This window comes from Mobula hypostoma, chromosome 18 (assembly GCF_963921235.1).
Source record: "Mobula hypostoma chromosome 18, sMobHyp1.1, whole genome shotgun sequence".
In the NCBI taxonomy this organism is placed as follows: Eukaryota; Metazoa; Chordata; class Chondrichthyes; order Myliobatiformes; family Myliobatidae; genus Mobula; species Mobula hypostoma.
Window position 1 is genome coordinate 46,561,827 of NC_086114.1, and position 23,179 is coordinate 46,585,005.

At 42.3% G+C, this 23,179-nt stretch overlaps 1 protein-coding gene across 1 annotated transcript in view; it reads left to right on the forward strand.

Moving 5' to 3' along the window:
- The window catches only part of LOC134358519 (lysyl oxidase homolog 1-like), a 114,020-nt gene that overhangs the window by 66,417 nt on the left and 24,424 nt on the right, over window positions 1-23,179 (forward strand). Inside the window, exon 4 of the mRNA XM_063070826.1 lies at window positions 15,488-15,644. Within this exon, the coding sequence (XP_062926896.1) occupies window positions 15,488-15,644 (157 nt within the window). The remainder of the gene's footprint in view (window positions 1-15,487; window positions 15,645-23,179) is intronic.

Sequence of the window (23,179 nt, forward strand, 5' to 3'; positions counted from 1 at the left end):
CAATACTGCATACATCAGGGTGCTCTTTATTGACTACAGCTTGGCTTTCAATACTATCTTCCCCTCAAAACTAATAAATAAGCTTCAGGACCTTTGCCTCAATACCTCCTTGTGCAATTGGTTCCTCAATTTCCTGACTGGCAGACCCCAGTCAGTTTGGATTGACAACAACATTTCCTCCACAATCACCATCAGCACAGGTGCACCACCGGGCTGTGTGCTTAACTCCCTGCTCTACTCGCTTTGTACTTATGACTGTGAGGCTAAGCATTGCTCCAATGCCATATTTTAAGTTTGCTGATGACACTACCGTCATTGGCTGAAACAAAGTTGGTGACGAATCAACATATAGGAGGGTGATTGAAACTCTGGCTGAGTGGTGCCACAACAGCAACCTCTCACTTAATATCAGCAAACCCAAGGAGTTCTTTATTGACTTCAGGAGGAGGAAACCGGAGGTCCATGAGTTAGTCCTCATTGGGGGTTCACAGGTGGAGAAAGTCAGCAATTTTAAATTCCTCAGGGTTATCACTTCAGAGGATGTGTCCTGGGCCCAGCACGTAAGGCAGCTCCTCCACTTCCTAAGAAGTTTGTGAAGATTTGGCATGACATTTAATAGTTTGACAAACTTCTATAGATGTGTAGTGGTGGGTATATTGACTAGTTGCATTATAACCTGCTATAGAAACACCAGTGCCTTAAACAGAAAATCCTACGAAAAGTAGTGGATTTGGCCCAGTCCATCACAGTTAAAACCCTCCCCTCTATGTATTTGCACAGTTTGCTGTCTTTTGGACATTGGCTGTTATCTGTCTTGTGGGTGTGATCTTACATTGATTCTGTTAAGTTTCTTGGATTTACTGAGTATGCCCATAATTAAACGAATCTGACGGTTGTACGTGGTGACATATATGTACTTTGATAAAGACAACCAGAACTCAGTAAACCGTAAGGCACACTCAGTGTTTTAGGAACAGCTTCTTCCCATCCACAAACAGATTGAATCAGTGTAGGATTAATGCAAATAGGTGTTTGATGGTCAGAGTGGACCTGGTGGCCCAAAAGGCCTGTTTCCACACTGTATAACTCTATGACAGGATTAATATTACTGTTGAGTCCCTGTGTATTTGTGGGGTGAAGCATTTCTAACTAAATGCGGTAGAGTTCACATGAGCTGCACAGTTCAAATACATATTTTTCCAGTTTCATCAATTTAGTATATTTTCACAGGGAAAAAAAAACAAAATAGTTTTCCTTTGGAACAATTGAAATTGCTCAGTCCGGAACTATCTTGCTTTTAAAGCCAAGTGAAATGTTATTACCTTGTTACAAGATTGACTATAAACATTAGTTGGCGTCAATATGTTTAATCCTTTAATGCTGTCAGTTTAAGCATTTACTATACAAATCGCTCAGCGAGAGTGCTTTGATATTCCATAAAGCAATCGTAATTTCCACATACATTGTTCAATCATTTTTCAACAAAGAAACTCATATGCTATCTCCTGTATCACAGTGAGGAATTGGGTGTTGGAGCAGTCAGAATCAGGTTTATTTTCACATATGTTGTGAAATTTGTTGTTTTGCTGCAGCAGTACATTACAATACTTTAAATAATACTATAAGTTACAATAAGATGTATGTGTGTGTGTATATAAATATAATAAATCCTAGTTCAAAAAGAGAGGAAAGTAGTGAAGTAGCATTCATGAGTTCATGGACCACTCAGAAATCTGCTGGCGGAGACGAAGGAGCTGTTCCTAGAACATCGAGTGTGGATCTTCAAGCTCCTGGACCTCGTCCCTGATTGTAGTAATGAGAAGAGAGCATGTCCTGGGTGGTTGTCATCTTAGATCAATTGGTTAGGTTGCAGGGGAAAGAACTTAGAGTGAAATGAACTGAGGAAACATTTTGTCATTTAGAGAGTGGTTGTAATCTGGAGTGCACTGTTTAGGAAGGTGGTGGAGATGGCTGCTCTCGTGATGTTTAAGAAGCATCTTGAGTCACCAAGGTATGATTGGCTGTGAACTGGGTGATGGGTTAATATGGATATGTACTTGATGGTGAGACTGGTGGGTGGGCAGCAGGACCTGTTTCTATGCTGTCTATGAGAATATGAGTCATTATACAGTCTGTTTTGTCAGAGGAGCTAACTATGGGAAAGGAAGCCCACGCGGTCATGGAGAGAACGTACAAACTCCTAACAACTAGCGCTGGAATTGTACTCCAACTGCGATGCCCCAAGCTGTAATAGTGTAATGCTAACTGCAATGCTCCTGTGGTTTGGAGAGGAGTTCATGGCCTAAAAGGGTGGTTGAGGGTGAAATCCTCAAAGTACTGAAGAACAGCCTGGATGAAACTGCAAGTGTAACCTCCAAGACCATAGACTGTGGACTGGGCAGTAGGTTTGTTCTTGGGAGTATGAATCAGCAATGTAACCAATCTTACTTTCACAAACGAGATACCTGCAAATGCTGGAAATCCTAACAACACACACAAAATGTTGGAGGAATTCAGCATGCCAGACAGCATCTATGGAAAAGAGTACAGTCGATGTATCGGGCCGAGAGCCTTCAGGACTGGAGAAAAAAAGATGGGGATTCCTCATCCCCTTTTCCCTCTCTCAGCTTATCTCCTTGCTTGCCCGTCACCACCTTATCACCTTACCTGCCCATTGCCAGCATTTCACCCAGCATGGTTGCCATGGACAGAACTGTACATAGTCATAGTCATACTTTATTGATCCCGGGGAAAATTGGTTTTCGTTACAGTTGCACCTTAAATAATTAAATAGTAATAACACCATAAATAATTAAATAGTAATATGTAAATTATGCCAGGAAATAAGTCCAGGGCCAGCCTATTGGCTCAGGGTGTCTGACCCTCCAAGGGAGGAGTTGTAAAGTTTGATAGCCACAGGCAGGAATGACTTCCGATGACGCTCAGTGCTGCATCTTGGTGGAATGAGTCTCTGGCTGAATGTACTCCTGTGCCCAACCAGTCCATTATGTAGTGGATGGGAGACATTGTCCAAGATGGCATGCAACTTGGACAGCATCCTCTTTTCAGACACCACCGTCAGAGAGTCCAGTTCCATCCCCACAACATCACTGGCCTTACGATTGAGTTTGTTGATTCTGTTGGTGTCTGCTACCCTCAGCCTGCTGCCCCAGCACACAACAGCAAACATGATCGCACTGGCCACCACAGACTCCTAGAACATCCTCAGCATCGTCCGACAGATGTTAAAGGACCTCCGTCTCCTCAGGAAATAGAGACAGCTTTGACCCTTCTTGTAGACAGCCTCAGTGTTCTTTGACCAGTCCAGTTTATTGTCAGTTCGTATCCCCAGGTATGTGTAATCCTCCACCATGTCCACACTGACCCCCGGATGGAAACTGGGGTCACCGGTGCCTTAGCCCTCCTCAGGTCTACCACCAGCTCCTTGGTCTTTTTCACATTAAGCTGCAGATAATTCTGCTCACACCATATGACAAGGTTTCCTACCGTGACCCTGTACTCAGCCTCATCTCCCTTGCTGATGCATCCAACTATGGCAGAGTCATCCGAAAACTTCTGAAGATGACAAGATTCTGTGCAGCAGTTGAAGTCCGAGGTGTAAATGGTGAAGAGAAAGGGAGGCAAGACAGTCCCCTGTGGAGCCCCAGTGCTACTGATCACTCTGTCGGACACACAGTGTTGCAAGCACACGTACTATAGTCTGCCAGTCAGGTAATCAAGAATCCATTTCACCAGGAAAGCATCTACCTGCATCGCTGTCAGCTTCTCCCCCAGCAGAGCAGGGCGGATGGTGTTGAACGCACTGGAGAAGTCAAAAAACATGACCCTCACAGTGCTCGCTGGCTTGTCCTGGTGGGCGTACTCTCAGCTCTCATATTTCATTCAAGGTCTTCTTAAACATAGTCACCATTGTAATGCAGGGAGGGCAGAAGTCAGACAAGCTCTCATAAACAACAATGCAGCATAGATCAAATAATCTACTTCTGTGGCATTTGTCTGAAGACTAAATATCAGAGAGTGGCATCATCTTTGAAGTAGTACCAATCATGTTTCACACTCACCTGAAAGAGAAGAAAGGGCATTGATTTAATATTGTATCCAGAACTGGCATCTCTCACTATCAATATGGATAAAAGATCTTATAGTTTGTGCCAATCCATTTTAACTCTTTGCCCAAAGTCACAGTAACATACAAAAAGAGATAGAGAAGCCCTCGTAACTCAATTGCGCCATTGCGCGGGAGAGAATGAAACCAGCGAAGCAGCATAATCACAATTGAGTTGGATGATGGAGTTGATGGATTTATTGTAAAATGAGATGACACAGCCTCAAAATAGAGGGGTGTCCTTTTAGAACGGAGATGAGAAGGAATTTATTTAGTTAGAGGGTGGTGAATTTGTCGAAATCGTTGCCACAGGCAGCTATGGAGGCCAAGTCTTTAAGGCAGAGCTGAATATATTCTTCGATTGGTCAGGGCATGAAGGGATACAGGGAGAAGGCGGGAGATTGGATCTGACAGGAAAAATGGATCGGCCATGATGAAATGGCGGAGCAGACCCGATGGGCCAAATGGCCTAATTCTGCTCTTATATCTGATAGTCTAAATCACAATCAGTATCTAATGCTGAAATGGGAAGTCAGAGGTTGTACTAATTACAGAACTAGCAAGTGGTTTCATATCCTTCTGGGATACTGAAGTACTGGCCTATGTTTCTATACTGGGGCAGAGTCGATCTCATAACCCTCTGATTCACGGGGGAGGGATACTACTACCAAATGAGTCACAAGCAACTCTCCATTGAGCCACCCATTGTAAGCACTAACTGGTGGTAAATTCCAGCGAGTTGTCAGTAACATTCAATCCCCGAAGAAAAACTGATCAGCAACCCTGAATCACAATAATGCAGCTTTTCCTCATGGCTGAGGAGTTTGCAGACCGTCCATAATTATGCAAAGCCAAGACTGCAAGCTATGTGAAATATTTGTCACAAACAAGTCAAAAGTTTGCTATCACAAAGGCTGAACTGTCTCAATGTGGATAAAAGATTTTGCAGTTTCTGCCAATCATTCTAACTCTTTGCCCAAAGTCATGATAACAAATAAAGGGACAGAGAAACCCCTGTAACTGAATAGCTAGCCATTGTGTAGGAGAGAATGAAACCGGGTCAGCAACATAACTCATCTAATGCAGAAATGGGAAGCCAGACGTTGTACTGACTGCCAGATTTAGTGAGTGGTTTCAGATCTTTGTAGTGTCCTTGATGCAGCGTTTATCCACTTGAACAGCGACTGGTGTATTTATTTTGGATTGATACATGTGCATATGAGCCATTCTGCTAACGTAGGGTCTCGCCATGCAGGGCAGGCAGGGAATAGGAAGCACAGAAGGGAAGAGGGTGAGGAGGAGAGGAAGAACAAGGCTGGTGGTGGACAGCAGGGAGAGCAGCATGTGAGGAGGTTGTAGAGTGAGAAAGAGATTTAAAACATATTCCCGGTGCAGCATTTTGATCTGTAATGTTGACAGTTCCTTCCTTCTCCTCCATAGACGTTGTTTGGCCCGCTACCTTCCTCCAGATTCAGTTACTCCACATTGCAGCATTTGCAGACTATTGTGTCTTCACTGAAAATACTTTGGTTTGGTCAGACCCAGTTGTACATCAAAGGAGCATCTCTGCTGTCTGCACATTACCCATATTTCCATTTAACATGAATGTAGTGGAGAATTAGGTGGGGGGAAAAAAAAGACAATTTACCTCACATTTTACTCCTAGTCAGTCACATTCAACACACTGTACAACGGAGACAAAGTCTTGTTCATTGTCTCTCCAAACTTCCATTAACTTTGAATTCTGAGGCAGTTTTCACTGTGTACAGCCTTTATCTCCATAGACGGAGAATGGATTTCCGAGCTACTATTCAAAATCTTTCCCCTGACTATTTAGCATACTAAGCGCGCTTAAAATCACTTATCCAATTTGAATGAATGGGAATTCAGAACTTGTACCTTTGGGCATTTAAAATTAAGGAGTGGAGGGACAATGAAGACTGAACATATTAGATGGTTCAGTTCTAAAGGATGTGCAGGAACAGAGGGACGTATGAGACCTTGGATGCCTCTCTGTAAACTGATTTTTCTGTTAAGTCAAAAATGTCGGTTTTCTATAGCTACCCATATTGCTGTACATACAGTTTGTTTAATTCATTAATTTCATCAAATATTCACCATTACCTCCAGTTGCTAATGAATAACAAGCAATTTCTTATTATTACTGCCGTGAAAAATCATTTGAAAATTTATGGGATCATTTCCATAAAGTTGGATTTCTGTAAACTGGGTCTTATGCAGCCTGAGGAATCCCTGTACTCCCGACTGTAAGCTCATTGCTTGATGGAAGATCCAACCCAGAACAGTGAACAGTGGTCCCTCTGAAGGCAGCTCACTCCACAAATGCTACAGGCTTCCAGTTTACTATTGTGCACATCCTCAGGTTGCTGGTAAAGTTTGGTCTTGTTTGCTGATGCCCCTGAATCACGCCCAAAGAATCTTTTCATTCGGACCGTGAGCATTACTGATTGACCTAAACCATTAACTCTGTTTCTCTTTCCACAGAAGCTGCCTGTCTGCTTGATTATTTGCAACATCTCTGTTTGAAAACTTTTTCTGAGTGCGATGTAGCTCCTAGTCACCTACATTTGTTTACTTTTTATTTTTTGTCACTTGTATTAGGGAAAAAATACCGAGTATTTCTTTCTTTGGATGGAACTTGGAATAACCTCATGCTTCCCCAGATTGAGTTTAATCTTAAAAACTTTATCCCCACAAATTTATCTTGTATCTATCCCCATGTGAGGGTAGTGAATCTGTGGAATTCATTGCCACAGGTGTTTGTAATGGTCAAGCCATTAGGTATATTTTAAACAAAGGTCAATAGGTTTTTGATTAGCAAGGGCATCAAATGCCACAGAGAAAAGGCAGGAGAATGAGATTGAGAGGGAAAATAAATCAGCCATGATTGAATGGTGGAGCAGACTTTATTGTCCAAATGGCCTAATTCTACTGCTCTGTCTGTGGTCTTATAGAATACACTCTATGACTGAGCATGCATTGTCTGCAGTGTAACGTCATCCCAAATAGCTGCCCCCTTCTCCTAAAATGGCCCCTCTTTGTTTTACATCCTCTACAATAGTGAAATGACCTCTACCTTTCTACTTTATATATTTCAGTGAGATCATTCCTCATCTTATAAACTACAGTGTGTGTAGGACAGTCTTGTTCTTCCAGGACACCTTCATGCCTGCTCTATATAATTTAAGTCTATGTCAAAGTAATTTTATTATCAAAGTACATATATGTTACCATATACTACAAGTACCTTGAGATTAATTTTCTTGCAGTCATTCACAGGAAAATAAAGATTATAGAATAGCATCTATGAAAACCTATACGTAAAGAAGTCCGACAAACAACCAGTGTGCAAAATAATAATAATAAGTACTGAGAACATGAGACGTAGAGTCCTTGAAAGTGAGTCTGTAGGTCGTGGAATCAGTTCAGATGAGTTGCAACCTGCTCTAGTCAAGTGGAAAAATTGAACAAGTAGGCTGTACTTTTGGAGGTGATCGCATTGAAAGAAACAAGCTGAGTAGGCTGTCAGGTTTAAAAAAAAAGCTGGGGAGCACAAACTCAGAATAAAGAGTTGGCCATTGGAGACAGGTAAGGATTAATTTCTTCACTGAGAAATTCTACGCAGAGGCTGTAGATCCAGTGGGGTTGCTCAATTAACACAGATAGGAGAGTCTGCAGATTGTGGAATATAGAGCATAACAGCAATTGAGGAACTCAATTAGGTCAGGCCACATCTATAGAGAGAAATAGATGGTCAATGTTTTGAATTGTGAACCATCATCTGGATTGGAGTAATAGAATTAAGGTGGAAAGAACCAAGGCATACGATCAGCCTTCTACTAAATGGTGGAGTCGAACTGAGGGGCCATCTACCTTCTCCCGCTCCTGCACTGATTATCCTAGCTCCCCTTGTACAACACATATAGTGCAAAGACTCACAAGGTAGAGACTTCAGCCCGTCGATTGGCTTTGTTAGCTGAATATGCTTCCCCTTTTCTGACTGGCAGTAGGAACTTCTCCCCTCAGACAAATCCAATTTACTGAATGTCCCCAGCAGCTCCTTATGAGATCATTAGAAGGCGGATAATGTTGGCACCGGGTCATTGTTTCTTTTGCCAGCTGTATTGAGGAAAACATTTTGTGCATGTTCTCCATGCGTCATAGTGTTAGTGGAGGGGAAGAGAAGTTCCTTTCAAGCTGTCATCACTTTTTGTGCCAAGTGGTCTTGCTTTCCAAGTCAAACATTCCTATCAGTATGGTCCTTATGTTTGTTATAGCCCAGCACACAACTGGACTGGATGATAACGGCTCTACTCTTTTGATCAAACTTAAAGATTGCACCCTCAGGATGAATTATCAAGCTTGTTGTGGTATGCATTGCGCAAGCAGAGAACTTTGTACAATAGCCTATATCTCGCCTTTCGTATCTCTGTCAGAGAACAGTGCATATTTTTATTCCATTGTCATAGGCATTTTCCAACTGTTGCTCTCCATTCTTCAGAAACCTTATGGGACAATTAAGTATGTACTGAATAATCTCTGATTGGAAAGTTTTCAACACCACCAACGCTGACTTCATTTCTAAAGTACTTGCTGTCTTTACAATCGTGAACAGCAGCACTTGTGCTGGAGGAACTCAGTAGGTCAGGCAGCATCTACGGAGGGAAATGGACAGATAACATTTTGGGCAGAGAACCGTTATCAGGACTGAAAGATAGAGGGGAAGGGGCTTGATAGAAAGGTAGAGGGAAGGGGTGGAGCAAGAGCTAGCCAGTGATAGGTAGACTTAGTTGAGGAGGAGGAGGAAAAATGGAAATAGTGGATGGGGGTGATTGTTAGAAGCAGCAAAGCTCTAGGTGATGGAATCTGATAGGAAAGGAAGGTGGCTGCCTTTGCTCCACCCATTCTTTCCACCTCTTTATGGTGGCCATCTTCCGTCTTTCTTTTAGTGCAGATGTAGGGTCTTGACCCAAAACATTGATAATCCATTTCCCTCCATAGATGCAGCCTGACCTCCAGAGTTTCTCTAGTGCTTTGTGTGTTGTCCCAGACTCCAGCATCTTCAGTTGTTTGTCTCCAATTGGCTTTATAACCCTTTTGAATTACGTTGATAAAATGTGAGACTCACATTAGGAATTTAATTCTTTCTCTTTCACTGCACCAAAGATCAGATTACAAGCAAATGTATTCCTTCCTGTGTAATGGCTCACCTCTAGAAATGTTGCCAGTCACATTCATTAACATTGACCTTCATGTTTGCCAATGAGTTGGAGGCTTCTCTTCCGAAAGGATTTACTCAGCCAATTGCACTATCTATCTCACATCTACTACAGCCAACACTTCAAATAGGAGCGGAATTATTTTGCCAAATTACTTTGAATGGAGGAAAGTTTTATCATGTAAATTATATCCGTAAGTTTAGACCCTGCATGAAAACTGGCTTCTCCGGTGGTAGGTATTGCAGAAGAAAGTCTTCCATTTAGTACTTCTGGATGAAGCTGGCAAAAGACATAAGAAAATAAAAGACCAGTCAGCTCCTCAAGCCTGTCCTGCCATTCAATATGATCATGGCTGATATGCCTTCATTTCCTAATTTCATATTCCCATTGCCCTCAATTCTGCAATGTTTCAAAAATGTATCTAGCACCCTTTGAAATAGCCCCAATGATCCCATTTCTCTAAGTCATAGAGTCATAGGAAAGTGCGCACAGAAACAGACTCTTTGGCCCATCTAGTCTGTTCTGAACCATTTAAACTGTCTACTCCCATTGACCTGCACTGGGACCATGGTCCTTCATACCCTTATCATCCATGTACCTATCCAAACTTCGCAGAAACGTTGAAACTGAGCTCGCATGCACCACTTGTGCTGGCAGCTTGTTCCACACTCGTACAGCCCTCTAAGTGAAGAAGTTGCCTCTCATGTTTCTCTTAAACATTTCACCTTTCTCCCTTAACTCATGATCTCTGGTTGTAGTCCGACCTAACGTCTGGGGTAGAGAATTCCAGAGATTTGCATGCCATGCAAGAAGAAATTCTTACATGTCAGGTTCTTAAATGACTCTAAACTCGGAACAATATTCCCACATTCAGGACTCTCTTGCTAGTGGAGATATCTCAGCATTTATCCTGTCATGTCCTGTCCTCTCAGATTTTTCTATGCGCCAATAAGATTGCCATCGTTTTCTAAACTCTTCAAAGATTCTTCTATATTCCAAAGAGTATGGATCTAATGTCTTTAGCCATGTGATGGGGTCATGTTTTCTTTCCAGAGTTTAATGTTCAGTACTGTGCAAAAGTCTTAAAGAGATATATAGCTAAGAGAGAGAGAGAGAGCTAGGGAGCCTAAGGATTTTGCACAGGACTATATTTGTCAGCGTAGAGCAGTGAGCGAGTTTGTAAATCTAGCAGGAGCAAAGGATGTTGGAAATGATGAGGGTGGAACGCTGTGGGAGAGTTGAGGGACAGGTGATATGGGAGGAGTGCCAGGGCGGTGGAGGAGAGTGGCATGGGTTCTGACAGACACAGCCCTGGGACACCAGGCAAAGTCATTTGATTCAAAATAATTGGTTTACTAATCATTACAGAATGTCTTCCTTTTATTTCCTGCTCCCTCACCTCACCCTTCCCCTTTTCCCAACCATGAGTTTTCTCTCCCTGACCTCTTCACACTTTTGAGTCCAGAATAGAGACCCATGTCAGAATTGGGTTTGTCATCACTCTCGTATCTCATGAAATTAGATTTTTTGTGGCAGCGGTACAGTGCAATACATAAAGTTATTACAGTATCATGCAAAAGTCTTAGACACCCTTGCTATAGGTATGTGCCTAAGACTTTTGCACAGTACTGTAGTATCTTGGAATTAGCTTCACATCACAGAAATTAGCCTACAGTAGACTTGCTTTTGGAGCCGTCTTATTGACTGTGACAGGAAAGTGTTAATGTTCCCTCCAAGCATCTATGTATCTTTGTTCTAGTGCATCCATCTGTGCACAGTTTATGTGCTAGTGCAGCACTTTGGAAGACTAAGATATTCCTGCTGATTGTTTTATTGATATTGTAAAACTGTGTCATACAAAAAATTGTGTGAACCTACCAAGACATTTTATTGAGGTAGAAATAAAGGAATCTAAGCATTTTAATGATACTATTTATGATTCTGAGCATTCATTAAATAAATTTGGACAACAATGTTTAAATTAAATAACTGGATTCTTGTAAAAACTGGCCCGGTTCACTAATAGCTATTAAAGAAGGAATTCTGTCATCTGTACCTAATGTGACCACAGATCCATCGTAATGTTGGTAACTCATAACTGCCTTCTTACGATGTGAGATTAGCAGTGAATGCATCGCCTGCCAGTGTCCCAACAGAATGTCACCCGCATCAAAAAGAGAAAACTGGCTTGTCCTGTATGATATGTTTGATATTTAAATTAGTCATTGAGCTGCAGATTTGTAATGATTTAAAGATTTGAATGAGAATGGCTTTATTTGGCACATGTACATCGGAACATACGCAGAAGTGCATTGTTCAAAGTTTAAAGTAAATTTATTATCAAAGTACAGTATATGTTACCATATAGGACTCTGAGATTCATTTTCTTGTTGCATTCATAGTAAATACAAGCACCACAATGAAATCAATGAAAGACTGCACCCGACAGGCAGACAAACAATGAATGTGCAAAAAAAGAAAGAAAAATAAAGAAATAATAATCAGGATCAAGTAGTTAACACAAAAATTATTAAAAATACATAAAAGGCCAACAAATTCAACGTGATAAATGTAGAAAATGCTGAGAAAAAAACAGAAAAAAAACCCAACGCATTACAGGATCCTACAGTAGTTTAACACGATCTGATTACTTACACAGACACAATCAAGTGGTAAACATCATTTATTAACAGCTTGCTTTAAAATACAAACTCAAGCCTGATCCAGTTTTAGAGTCAGAATACCACAAATTATGACCGAGCAGTTATTACAGATAGGACAATCCATATAACCATCCAGATATAGTAATACAGGATAAACATGCAAGAACAACTTATGTAATAGATATGGCCATTCCAAGCACACACAATTTACAGAAATCAATAAGTGAAAAACACCAGAATTATGTTGAATTAAAGGAGGAAATTGAAAGATTTTGGAACACGAACAAAGCATACATTGTTCCAATTGTAATATCTACAACTGGTGTCATCCCAAAGTCACTGCGCAATAACATTAATACGCAATATGTATATAGATCTTCAGAAAGCCATAATACTAAACACCACTAGAATATTCCAAAAGTTCCTAGCAATTGACAAATGAGCATACTTGCCTGTGCCTGTACCTCAGATTTTACCAGCTTGAGCTGGGAAAAAAATTAGTAATAAATAAGCAATAAATATCAACAACTTGAGATGAAGAATCCTTGAAAGTGAGTCCATAAATTATGGGAACAGTTCAATGAAGGGGTGAGTGAAGTTATCTCTCCCCTCTCCCTCCCCCCACCCCTGTTTCAAGAGCCTAATAGTGGGGGGGGGGGGGAGTAATAACTGGTCCTGAACCTGGTGGTATGGGTACTGCTGGCAGCAGCAAGAAGACAGCATAGCCTGGATAGAGGGGGTCCTTGATGATGTATGCTGCTTTCTTGTGACAGCACTTTTCGTAAGCATGTTCAGTGGTGGGAAGGCTTTACCTGTGATGGACGAGGTTGTATCCATTACTTTTTGTAAGCCTTTCTGTTCTAAAGCAATGGTGTTTCCTGTGATGCAGCCAGTCAATATACTCTCCACCACACATCAATAGAACTTTGTCAAAGTTTTAGATGACATGCCGTGCTTCGCAAACTTCTAAGAAAGTTTGTGTCGATCTGTCATAGCCTGAGGATACAGAGATCCATCATAGCTGCAGACCCTTTAGCTCCCTGAGTCCATGTTGACCATGAATGACCCATTGCATCTACCTTAACCTATTTTATCTTCCCCACATTACCATCAACTCCCCCCAGATTCTATCACTCACTTCCACACTAAGGATAAGTTCTCCTTAAGCCCATAGGGCGCTGACTGCAGCCTGCCAGAGTTCTCCGTCTTGGACCGCAGGTTAATTGGTTTTGTGGCTTCCGCTTTAACCACACAGCATCATACGTCTTCTAGGCGAAGATCCTTCCTGTCCTCGGGATGAGGTCTTTGGAGCTTCTGTTGCTGTTTCTGTAGCTTTGGGTTTTTACAGGATGGGGTTGCTCGGACCAGACTCAATGCTCCCCCTTTTGCAGCCGTGCTTGGGACCATCCATGGCGGAGTTAGGGGCAAATTAATCATCTAATCTACATGCTGTTAGTGTCAGCTGGTGTTCCAATCTCTGGTCCTGAATTTTTGACCTTGTGGTATTCTTTTATTCATTAAGGTGATGGATTATTTCCCACATTGGCACCAGAAGGTAGTCTCCGAAGCCAAGTGCAGCAAAGTTACTCTGACTACATGGTGCAGCTTCCAACATTGGAACAGCAGGGCATTTTGGCAACACTGCAGTAGCTAAGCAAATGTGTACTGGGCTAAGGACAATCCATTCCCAACAAGTACTGGCTAAGTCTTTTTAAATTCACATCATACACATTTAGAAGTCACACCTCAATGGCCCACTAGGTTATTTCAGAGGCCAAGTAATAAATACAAGGTTTTGTATCTGGAATAATGAAAAATTGGTAAATTGATTTATTATTATCACATGTACCAAGGTACAATGAAAAGCTTTATTTTGCATGCTATCTACAGATCACTTCATTACTTCTGTGCATTGAGATAGTACAAGGGAAAAGAATAAAAGAATGTGGAATAAGGTGTTACAGAGAAGGTGTAGAACAGGCAGACATTAAGGTGCAAGGTCGTAATGTGGTAGATTATGAGATTAAAAGTCCATTTTAACATAATTGGGAACTAGTCAATAGTCTTAAAACAACAGGACAGAAGCTGGTGGTACGTGCTTTCATGTGTATATTCTGCCCGATGGGATGTCTGAGAAGAGAGAATGTCCAGGATAGTTGGCTGTTTCACTAAGGCAGCAAAAAGTACAGACAGAGTCCATGGAAGTGAGACTAGTTTCTGTGATGTGCTGAGCTGTGTCCACAACTTTTTGCAGGTTCTGGTGACCTCAGGCAGATAATTTGGCACACCAGGCCTCCACAGATGCTGCTTGACCTGCTGTGTTCTTCTAGCTGATTGTTTGTTGCTGCATTACATAAGCTAAATTGGATAAGGTAGCAAATTTACATCCGCAAAGTACATTAGTGAATCAGATGGACTTTGGTGACAGTCTAATGTTTTCATGCTCTCCATAACTCAGTCTAGAATTTAAAAATGTTCATGTTAGTTAATGAATTTGAATTAGTGTCTCAGATCATTAATGGAGTTAGGACAGAAGCAATTTGACTCTCAATTAGATTTGACCAAACTGCAACTGACTAATGACTGAGCAATAAAGTAATGAGGGACAAGGATAGGGTCAATGCACACAGTCTTTTTTTTCCCCAGCATTGGAGGATCAAGAACTAAAGGGCATAAGGGCATAGGTTTCAGTTGAGAGGTGAACTTTTTTATACAGGTTACATATATGGTATGAAGTACCAGAAGAAGCGGTTGAAGCAGCTACAATAACAACATTTATAAGGCACTTGGATAGATAAACAGGTAGGAAAAATTTAGTAGGATCTGGGTCATATGTAGGCAAAAGGAGTTAGTTTACACAGACATCCTGATTGGAATGGTTAAATTGGGCCTAAGGGCCTTTTTCAATGCTGAATGAATTTATAAGTCTATAACTGACCTACTTGGCACACTTTTAAAATAAAGCTATTAATTTTTTTTCAGGATCAGGGCCTTCCTGTAAAGACCAGCATTTATTGTCCATTCCTAATGGCCTTTAATAAGGAGTTGGGAACCTACTTCATTGTAGCCCTTTTGGGGAAATGTGCTCCTACAATTTCTGCAGAATTTAGATCTAAGGAATGGAAATGTATTTTGGACTTTTGGTCTTGGAGTGGAACTGGTGGGGCGGGGGGGGGGTGGGTGTGGTGGGGTGTATAACATGTTTTTGTGGACCTTAGCCTCCTTGGTGGTGGAGACTGCAGTGCTGTCAGGGTAGACCTAAGGAATGGTAATGTGTTTCCAACCCGAGAAGAAGTGGTGCTTGGAGGGAAACTTGCTTGTAGTACTATTCTGCCATCCTTAATGTCCTCTACCTCATAGTAGAAGTTGCTGGTTTCAGAGGTGCTGGTAGAAATCCAAGCAATGCACATCTTGAATGAAAAGATCCCCATTAATTTGTGTATTCCCTTCTTTCTCAGGCACTATCACAGCATGGATGAGTTCAGCCATTATGACCTACTGGATGCTGCTACTGGCAGAAAGGTGGCTGAGGGTCACAAGGCCAGTTTTTGCCTGGAGGACACCACGTGTGACTTTGGTCACTTGAAGCGTTATGCCTGCACATCGCACACTCAGGTAGGAAATGCATTTCAAGCTTAAATTTATGGCCAAAGACACCCATGCACAGGGTGCAAATCCCAGGAACATTTGCTTTTGGCAGCTGCAGTGCAATACATTACAACCATAAACATAATAGAAAATATAAATTATAGAAAATAAACATGACGTTTCTGTAAGAAACAGATGTTTCTTGAGACAGATAAGAAGAGATATAGTCCGAGGTGGCACTGTGGTTTTTCATGTTGGTTGAAAATCCTGATAGCGGTGGGGAAGAAGTTGGTTAGCCTTGAGGAGTGGGTCTTCAGGGCTCTTGTACCTCCTCTGCCTGATGACAGCCTCAAGACAAGGGTGTGGCTCAAATGGTGGAGATCCCTGATAATGGATGTCTCTCTTCTGAGATGGTAGTGGGAAGGGCTGTATGCATGGTGTGACTCCACCATTCTTGGTAGCCTCTTGTGTTCCTTTGCATTGGAATTTCCATGCCACGCAGTGATGCTTTCTACTGTATAGGTGTCCCCCGCTTTTCGAATGTTCGCTTTACGAAACCGCACTGTTACGAAAGACCTACATGAGTACCCTGTTTTCACTTTCAGAAGGTGTTTTCACTGTTACGAAAAAAATCAGCGTGCAATAAGGCAGCGCGCGCCCCGACCAGCTGCTCTCCCCCGGATTCGGAACGGCTTTCTTGCTGGCATTGCTGAAACACGTGCCTGTGAGCAGCCGTTTGCAAGATGAGTTCTGAGGTGTCGGAAAAGCCTAAAAGAACTCATAAGGGTGTTACACTTAGCGTAAAACTAGACATAATTAAGCGTTTTGATCGCGGTGAACGAAGTAAGGACAACGTGAGTTTGGCTTGTGGAAGCTGACGAAGATGATGTTGAAGAGGTTTTGGCATCCCATGACCAAGAACTGGTAGATGAAGAGCTGATGCAATTGGAAGAGGAAAGGATAACAATCGAAACCGAATGCAGTAGCGAAATGAACGTGAAGCAACTGCTGAGATTTTCGCTGCACTGATAAAGTGCGACTTTAATTTTGAAAGGATACGTCGGTTTAGAGGATATTTGCAGGATGGTTTGAGTGCTTACAAAGAACTGTATGATAGAAAAATGCACGAGGCTTTGCAGTCAAGCAAGCCTTCCACATCAGCCACAGCAGATGATGAACCTCGACCTTCGACATCGAGGCGGGCAGTCATAGGAGAAGATGAGCTGCCTGCTCTAATGGAAACAGACGACATCCCAGTGTCCCACCACCCCAACACCCGGGCCACGGACAGATACCGATTCGCAGAGAATGCAGCAGTAGCCGGGAGGCACACAGCACATCTTTAAGAAAAAAGCTGAAATAAACATGCTAATTAATTAGGTGTCACCGACATGTAATTGTCGGCCCAGATCAGAGGCGATGCAGTCGGAAATCGGCTCTGATCTGGGCAGACTATTACTTGTCGGGCGGCACCTAATTAATTAGCATGTTTATTTCGGCTTTTTTCTTAAAGATGTGCTATGTGCCTCCTGGCTACCGCTGGACCCCTGCATGCTTCGCAGATTGGTATCGATCGGTGGTCCGGAGGGTGGGGGCCACTGCACCAGCCAAACTCCGACAACTCAGCCTAACACACCATCATCACTGTGCTCCGCGCTTTCCCAATTCCAGTAAGTGATACTACACTGTACATAGATTATTTCTACTTTATATCAGCTGTGTATTTTTACGTGTTATTTGGTATGATTTGGCAGCTTCATAGTTTAAAGGTTACTGAAGAGAGTGTTTTTGCCAACAGCCCTTGTGTGAGATTTTCTGCCGAGAGCGCTTGTGTGAGATTTTCGCTTCGGAGAACAATGCTAGCAATGATTGTGGAAAAGTATTTCTACTTTATATAGGCTGTGTATTTATCATACCATTCCTGCTTTTACTATATGTTTCTGTTATTTTAGGTTTTATGTGTTATTTGGCATGATTTGGTAGGTTATTTTCGGGTCTGCAAACACTCACAAAATTTTCCCATATAAATAAATGGTAATTGCTTCTTCGCTTTACGACATTTCAGCTTACGAACCGTTTCATAGGAACGCTCCAGCTTCAGATGGCGGAGGAAACCTGTATATTTGGAGGTTTTTCAGAGAATGACATGCCAAATCTCCTTTAACTTCTAAGGCAGTAGAGATGCTGGTGTGCCTTCTTCATAGTTTGAGACAAATTACTCAAGTTCAAGTTTATTGTTGTCATAGGCTTACATACACCAGGTATAAATGCCATGAAAATTAGCTTTCTGCAGCAGCAGCTCAGTACATTACAAGGCAAGGACAAACATAAATTAACACAAACTAAATTAGCAAATTACTATGTCTATTCGTCCACAATGGAAATTAAGCATAAGTACTCTCCTCTGCTCTGTCTTGATAGTCACATCCCATGCTCTTTCATTAATACTCAGGTTTGCCATTATAAGCAATGTAGATACTTAACCCTGGTTGTCAAAATGAAGTATGTAATACAGTAGAATTTTAATTGAGTGGAATATAGTGATAGGGTATAATGTGGTCTTGCTACAGTCAAGTGCATTTAGCACAACTGATTGGGGATGGGTTTGCAGGTAAGCAGCTTCTATGGCTACAGAGGTGGTTACTCTTGAAACATAGGCTGATTCAAAGAGCAGTACAGCAGGGATACAGGCCCCTCAAACCAACTAGTTCATGTCGATATCTGTGCCCATCCAGCTAGACCTAATTTCCTGCAATCTGCCCCACCCCTCCATGTACCTATCTAATTGCTTCCTACATTATTCTATTCTACCTGCCTCACCCACATCATCTGGTAGATCAACATTTCTTATACTCATCACCTTTCATGTGGAAAAAGTTGCTCCTCAGGTTCCTCTTAATTCTTTCCCCTCTCACCCCAAATCTATACTCCCTAGGTTTGGTCTCCCCTATCCTGGTGAAAAGACTGTTGCTGCCCACTTTATCTCTGCCTCGCTTTATCTTAAACATTTTTGTAAGTTCACTCTTCATTTTCCTACATTGCAAGGAAAGAAGACCTAGCCTGTATGACCTCAGACTGTAACACAGACTCTAGTCCATGGTGTATTGTCAGAAGACTAGCTGGAAGTTCTGCACAGCAATGTGACTAATGTTTGAAAGGACAGAGAATTGAGGTCCATGGGAACTGGCAGACCAGAGGCAGTGAGGTCTGGGGCAGATCAGCCCTCGTCATATTAAATGGTTGGGCAGGTTTGAGGGGCTGAGAGACCTACTCCTACTTCTAATTGCTTTTGTATTTTGTTATAATGGCCAGACAACCTCCTTTAGATAGATACATAGATATACTTTATTGATCCCGAGGGAAATTGGGTTTTGTTACAGTTGCACCAACCAAGAATAGAGCATAAATATAGCAATACAAAAACCACAAACAATCAAACAGCAAAATGCAAACTATGCCGGATGGAAAAAAGTCCAGGACCAGTCTATTGGCTCAGGGTGTCTGACCCTCCATGGGAGGAGCCGCAAATTCGATGGCCACAGGCAGGAACGACCTCCTGTGCCGCCCAGAGTTGAATCTGAGTGGAATGTGGCCGAAGTCCAACAGTAAAAAGTTCAATATCCGGTCTACAAATATGTACCTCGATCGTAATGTGACCCGGATTGCACCATCTGTTGTTAACCAGAACAGTAAGCACCCAACTCCTTTACGCTTATCGCTCTCAGTGCACTTCCGGTCAGCCGGAATGGTCTGGAAGCCGTCCATGGAGAAGTTTTGATCGGGTATGTCCTCGTGCAGCTCCGTAACGGTGAAACACATAACACTGAACTCCCGAAATGTTCTCTGACGCCTGGCTAGCGCTGTGAACTCATCCATTTTATTACCCACTGAACTCCTCTTCTCCATACTCTCTGTTGTCTCGACCCGGTCCTCTTTCCTCGACTTTGTGATTCCCCCTCTGCATCCTCTGTGTGTTTTCCTCCAGATTTCAGCCGGGGTGTCCGCCGCTCTGCTCACTAAACCGGCCGGCATTAGCGCAAGCAGCTGGTCCCAGGTATGAACAATGCGACTATGCTTCTGTCCCGCGTGTCGGGATGTAACTATTTCCAGCGCTAAAAACCTAAATAAAACTCTCTCTACCAGCATGTTAGAGAGGGTGCAGCTTTGACGTGTTACCGTGAAAAAAAATACGAAAAATAACAGAAGTTAAAAAGTAAGAAGAAAAAAGTAAGAATCCAATCGGAACGGCTGTAACAGGCTGCATGCACGACTGGCGCATGTGCACATATGTGTGATCGAGGGATCAGTATTGCCCAGAACACCAGGAGAACTTTGTTGCCCTTCCTCACAATATTGCCCTTATAATTTTTATATCCACTGGACAAGGTACATGAGGCCTTTCCTAAAAGGCAATGAAGTAATCGCTTGGAGTCATACTATAGCTCTGTGAGATGTTGGTGAAACCTCAGTTGGAGAATTGTGCCTGGTTCTGGATGCCCCGCTACAGGGAAGATGCTATTAAGCTGGAAGGAGTGCAGAAAACTTCCATGTGGATGTTACTAGGCTGAGAGCTGTGTTACAGGAAGAGACAGAATAGGCTGGGACTTTTTCCTTGGAGTGTAGCAGGTGAAGGTGACCTTATAGTGATTTATAAAAGCATGAAGTACATCGATAAGATGAATGTCACAGTTGTTTTTTTTTACAGAGTAGGGGATCTAAAACTGCAGATATACACAAAATGCTAGAGGAAAGGGATTTGGGAGTCCTTGTGCAGAACACCCTGGTGAGGAAGGCAAATGCAATGTTGGCATTCATTTCAAGACATCTTGAATACAAGAGCAGGGATGTGATGCTGAGGCTTTATAAGGCACTGGTGAGGCCTCACCTTGAGTATTCTGAACAGTTTTGGGCTCCTCATCTAGGAGGAGATGTGCTGGCATTCAGGAGAGTCCAGAGGCGGTTCACAGAGATAATTTTGGGAATGAAAGGGTTATCATACGAGGAATGTTTGATGGCTCTGGGTCTGACTCACTGGAATTCAGAAAGATGGGTGATCTCATTGAAGCCTTTTGAATGTTGAAGGCCCTGGGGAGTGGATGTTTCATGTGGTGGGGGAGTCTAGGGCAGAAGGCACAGTCTCGGGATAGAGGGGCGCCCATTTAAAACAGAGATGCAGAGAAATTTCTTTACCACATGCAGCTGCTGAGGCCAAGTTATTGGGTGTATTTAAGGCAGAGTTTGATAGGTTCTTGATTGGACACAGAATCAAAAGTTACGGGGAGAAGGCCTGAAAATGGAGTTGAGGAAGGGAAAAAGAATCATCCATGATTGAATGGCGGAGCAGACTCAATGGGCCAAATGGCCTAATTCTGCTCCTATGTCTTATGGTCGAAACATCCAGCAGCAACTATGGAGGTGAAAAAGATGACGTTTCTGGCTGAGATCTTTCAATCAGTCCCTAATGAAGGGTCTCTGCCCATGATGTTGAGACTGTTTAATGCCCTTCAAAATGCTGTCTGATCTGCTGATTTCCTCCAGCACGTTCTGTATGCTGCTAAAGATTTCCAACATCTGAAGAATCTCTTATATTTAAAATGAGAGGGCATAGATTTAAGGTGAGAGGGGGAAAAAGTTTACTTTGACCTGAGGGGTATGGTGGTGGATATATGGAATGAACTCCCAGAGGAAGTGGTAGAGGTTGGCATATTTATAACATTTAAATAACGTTTAGACAAGTTCATGGATTGGAAGGGTTTTGAGAGTTGGGGGTCAAATAAAAAATGGAGCTAGCTTTAGTAGACACTTGGCCAGCATGGAAAGCATGTGACTGTACTGTATAATTCTGGGATTCTGCATTGAAGAGTGAACCAAATTGTTGTGCTCACCCCTCTGAAGAACTTTAACTAGCCAGGGGTCTTTCCACTTTGGAGGCAGATATGCTGCTACTAAACTCCTTGCAGCTGAGTAATGTTTCTGCTGCCTGAATGCATGACAAAATAAGACACGTGGGATGGAAAGGAAAGGAAACAGGTCATAGGAAGAGGGTGGAGCAGTGTGTGTATTGGATTGTACTTGCTTAGTCCTGACATGGGCTCAATTAGCTGAATGGCCTTTTTGCTTGTTGTGACCTTACTGAACTTCTTTGAAACGGAGTGAATGGTGTTTGAGTATTCCTTTAAGGAAAATGAATTATTTGGAAATAAGAGCTAAGTTACAAATGAAGTTATTGCTTTTTTTTTGTTCTGAGGCATTCTGATTTACCAGCAAGGTCAGTACATAAGAATTATGTTTCTTAAATCTGTTAGTGATTAATTTAGCATGCATCCTATCAGACAGATTATTAATTTGAGGTTGTTTTATGTAGAAATGCTGAATGCTCGGGTTAATGTGTAGTTCTATTTTCAGCTAGATGGCGTTGCCCTGTATTAATTCAACTCAAATAAAACTAGGTTGATATAATGTATTTATAGCTGGTTAAGAGAGTTAACTCTGAAAATGCCAGAGTACTGTCATGTCATGTCCTGTCGTGTGCCTCAAATTCAAGATGTGAAGACATCCTGATCGTCAAAATAGTATTTATCTCAAGAGAAAAAAAAAGTGTCAGCAGAAGCTAATATACTGGTACAGATTCGCTGAGTCCAGCGAGTACAATGTCAGATGTACTTTTGGTGTGGAGGCTTACACTCAGTGACCACTTCATTAAGTACAGGGGTGGCACCCCATGTGGTTTTCTGCTGCTATAGCCAATCCACTTGAAGGTTTGATGTTTTGTGCATCCAGAATTGCTCCTCTGCACACCACTGTTGTAACACATGGTTATTTGAGATACACGCAACACACACAAAATGCTGGTGGAACGCAGCAGGCCAGGCGGCATCTACAGTTGACGTTTCGGGCCGAGACCCAGGACAAAGGGTCTCGGCCGGAAACGTGGACTGTACCTCTTCCTATAGATGCTGCCTGGCCTGCTGCGTTCCACCAGCATTTTGTGTGTGTTGCTTGAATTTCCAGCATCTGCAGATTTCCTCGTGTTTGTGTTATTTAAGTTACTGTCACTTTCCAGTTAGCTTGAACCAGTCTGGCTATTCCTCTGATCTCTCTCATTAACAAGACATTTTTGCCAACAGAACTGTCACTCACCAGATGTTTTCTGTTTCTCTCACCATTCTCGATCAACTCCAGAGGCCATTGTGTCTAAAAATCCTAGGAGATCAGCTGTTTCTAAAATACTCAAACCAACAATCTGCCTGGCACCAACAAACGTTCCATGGTCAAAGTCACTTCGAGATGACCTTTCTCACGCATTCTAAAGTTTGGTCTGATCGTCTTGACCATGTCTGCATGCTTTTATACAGTGAGCTGCTATCACATGATTGGATAGTGAATATGCATACATCAGGATGCTCTTCATTGGCTATAGGTCAGCATTCAATTCTGTCATCCCCTTAAAACTAATCAATAAGCTCCAAAACTCAATAACTCCTTGTGCAATTGGATCCTCGATTCTTCACTTAAAGATCTCAATCAGTTTAGATTAGCAATAACATGCTCTCCATAATTTC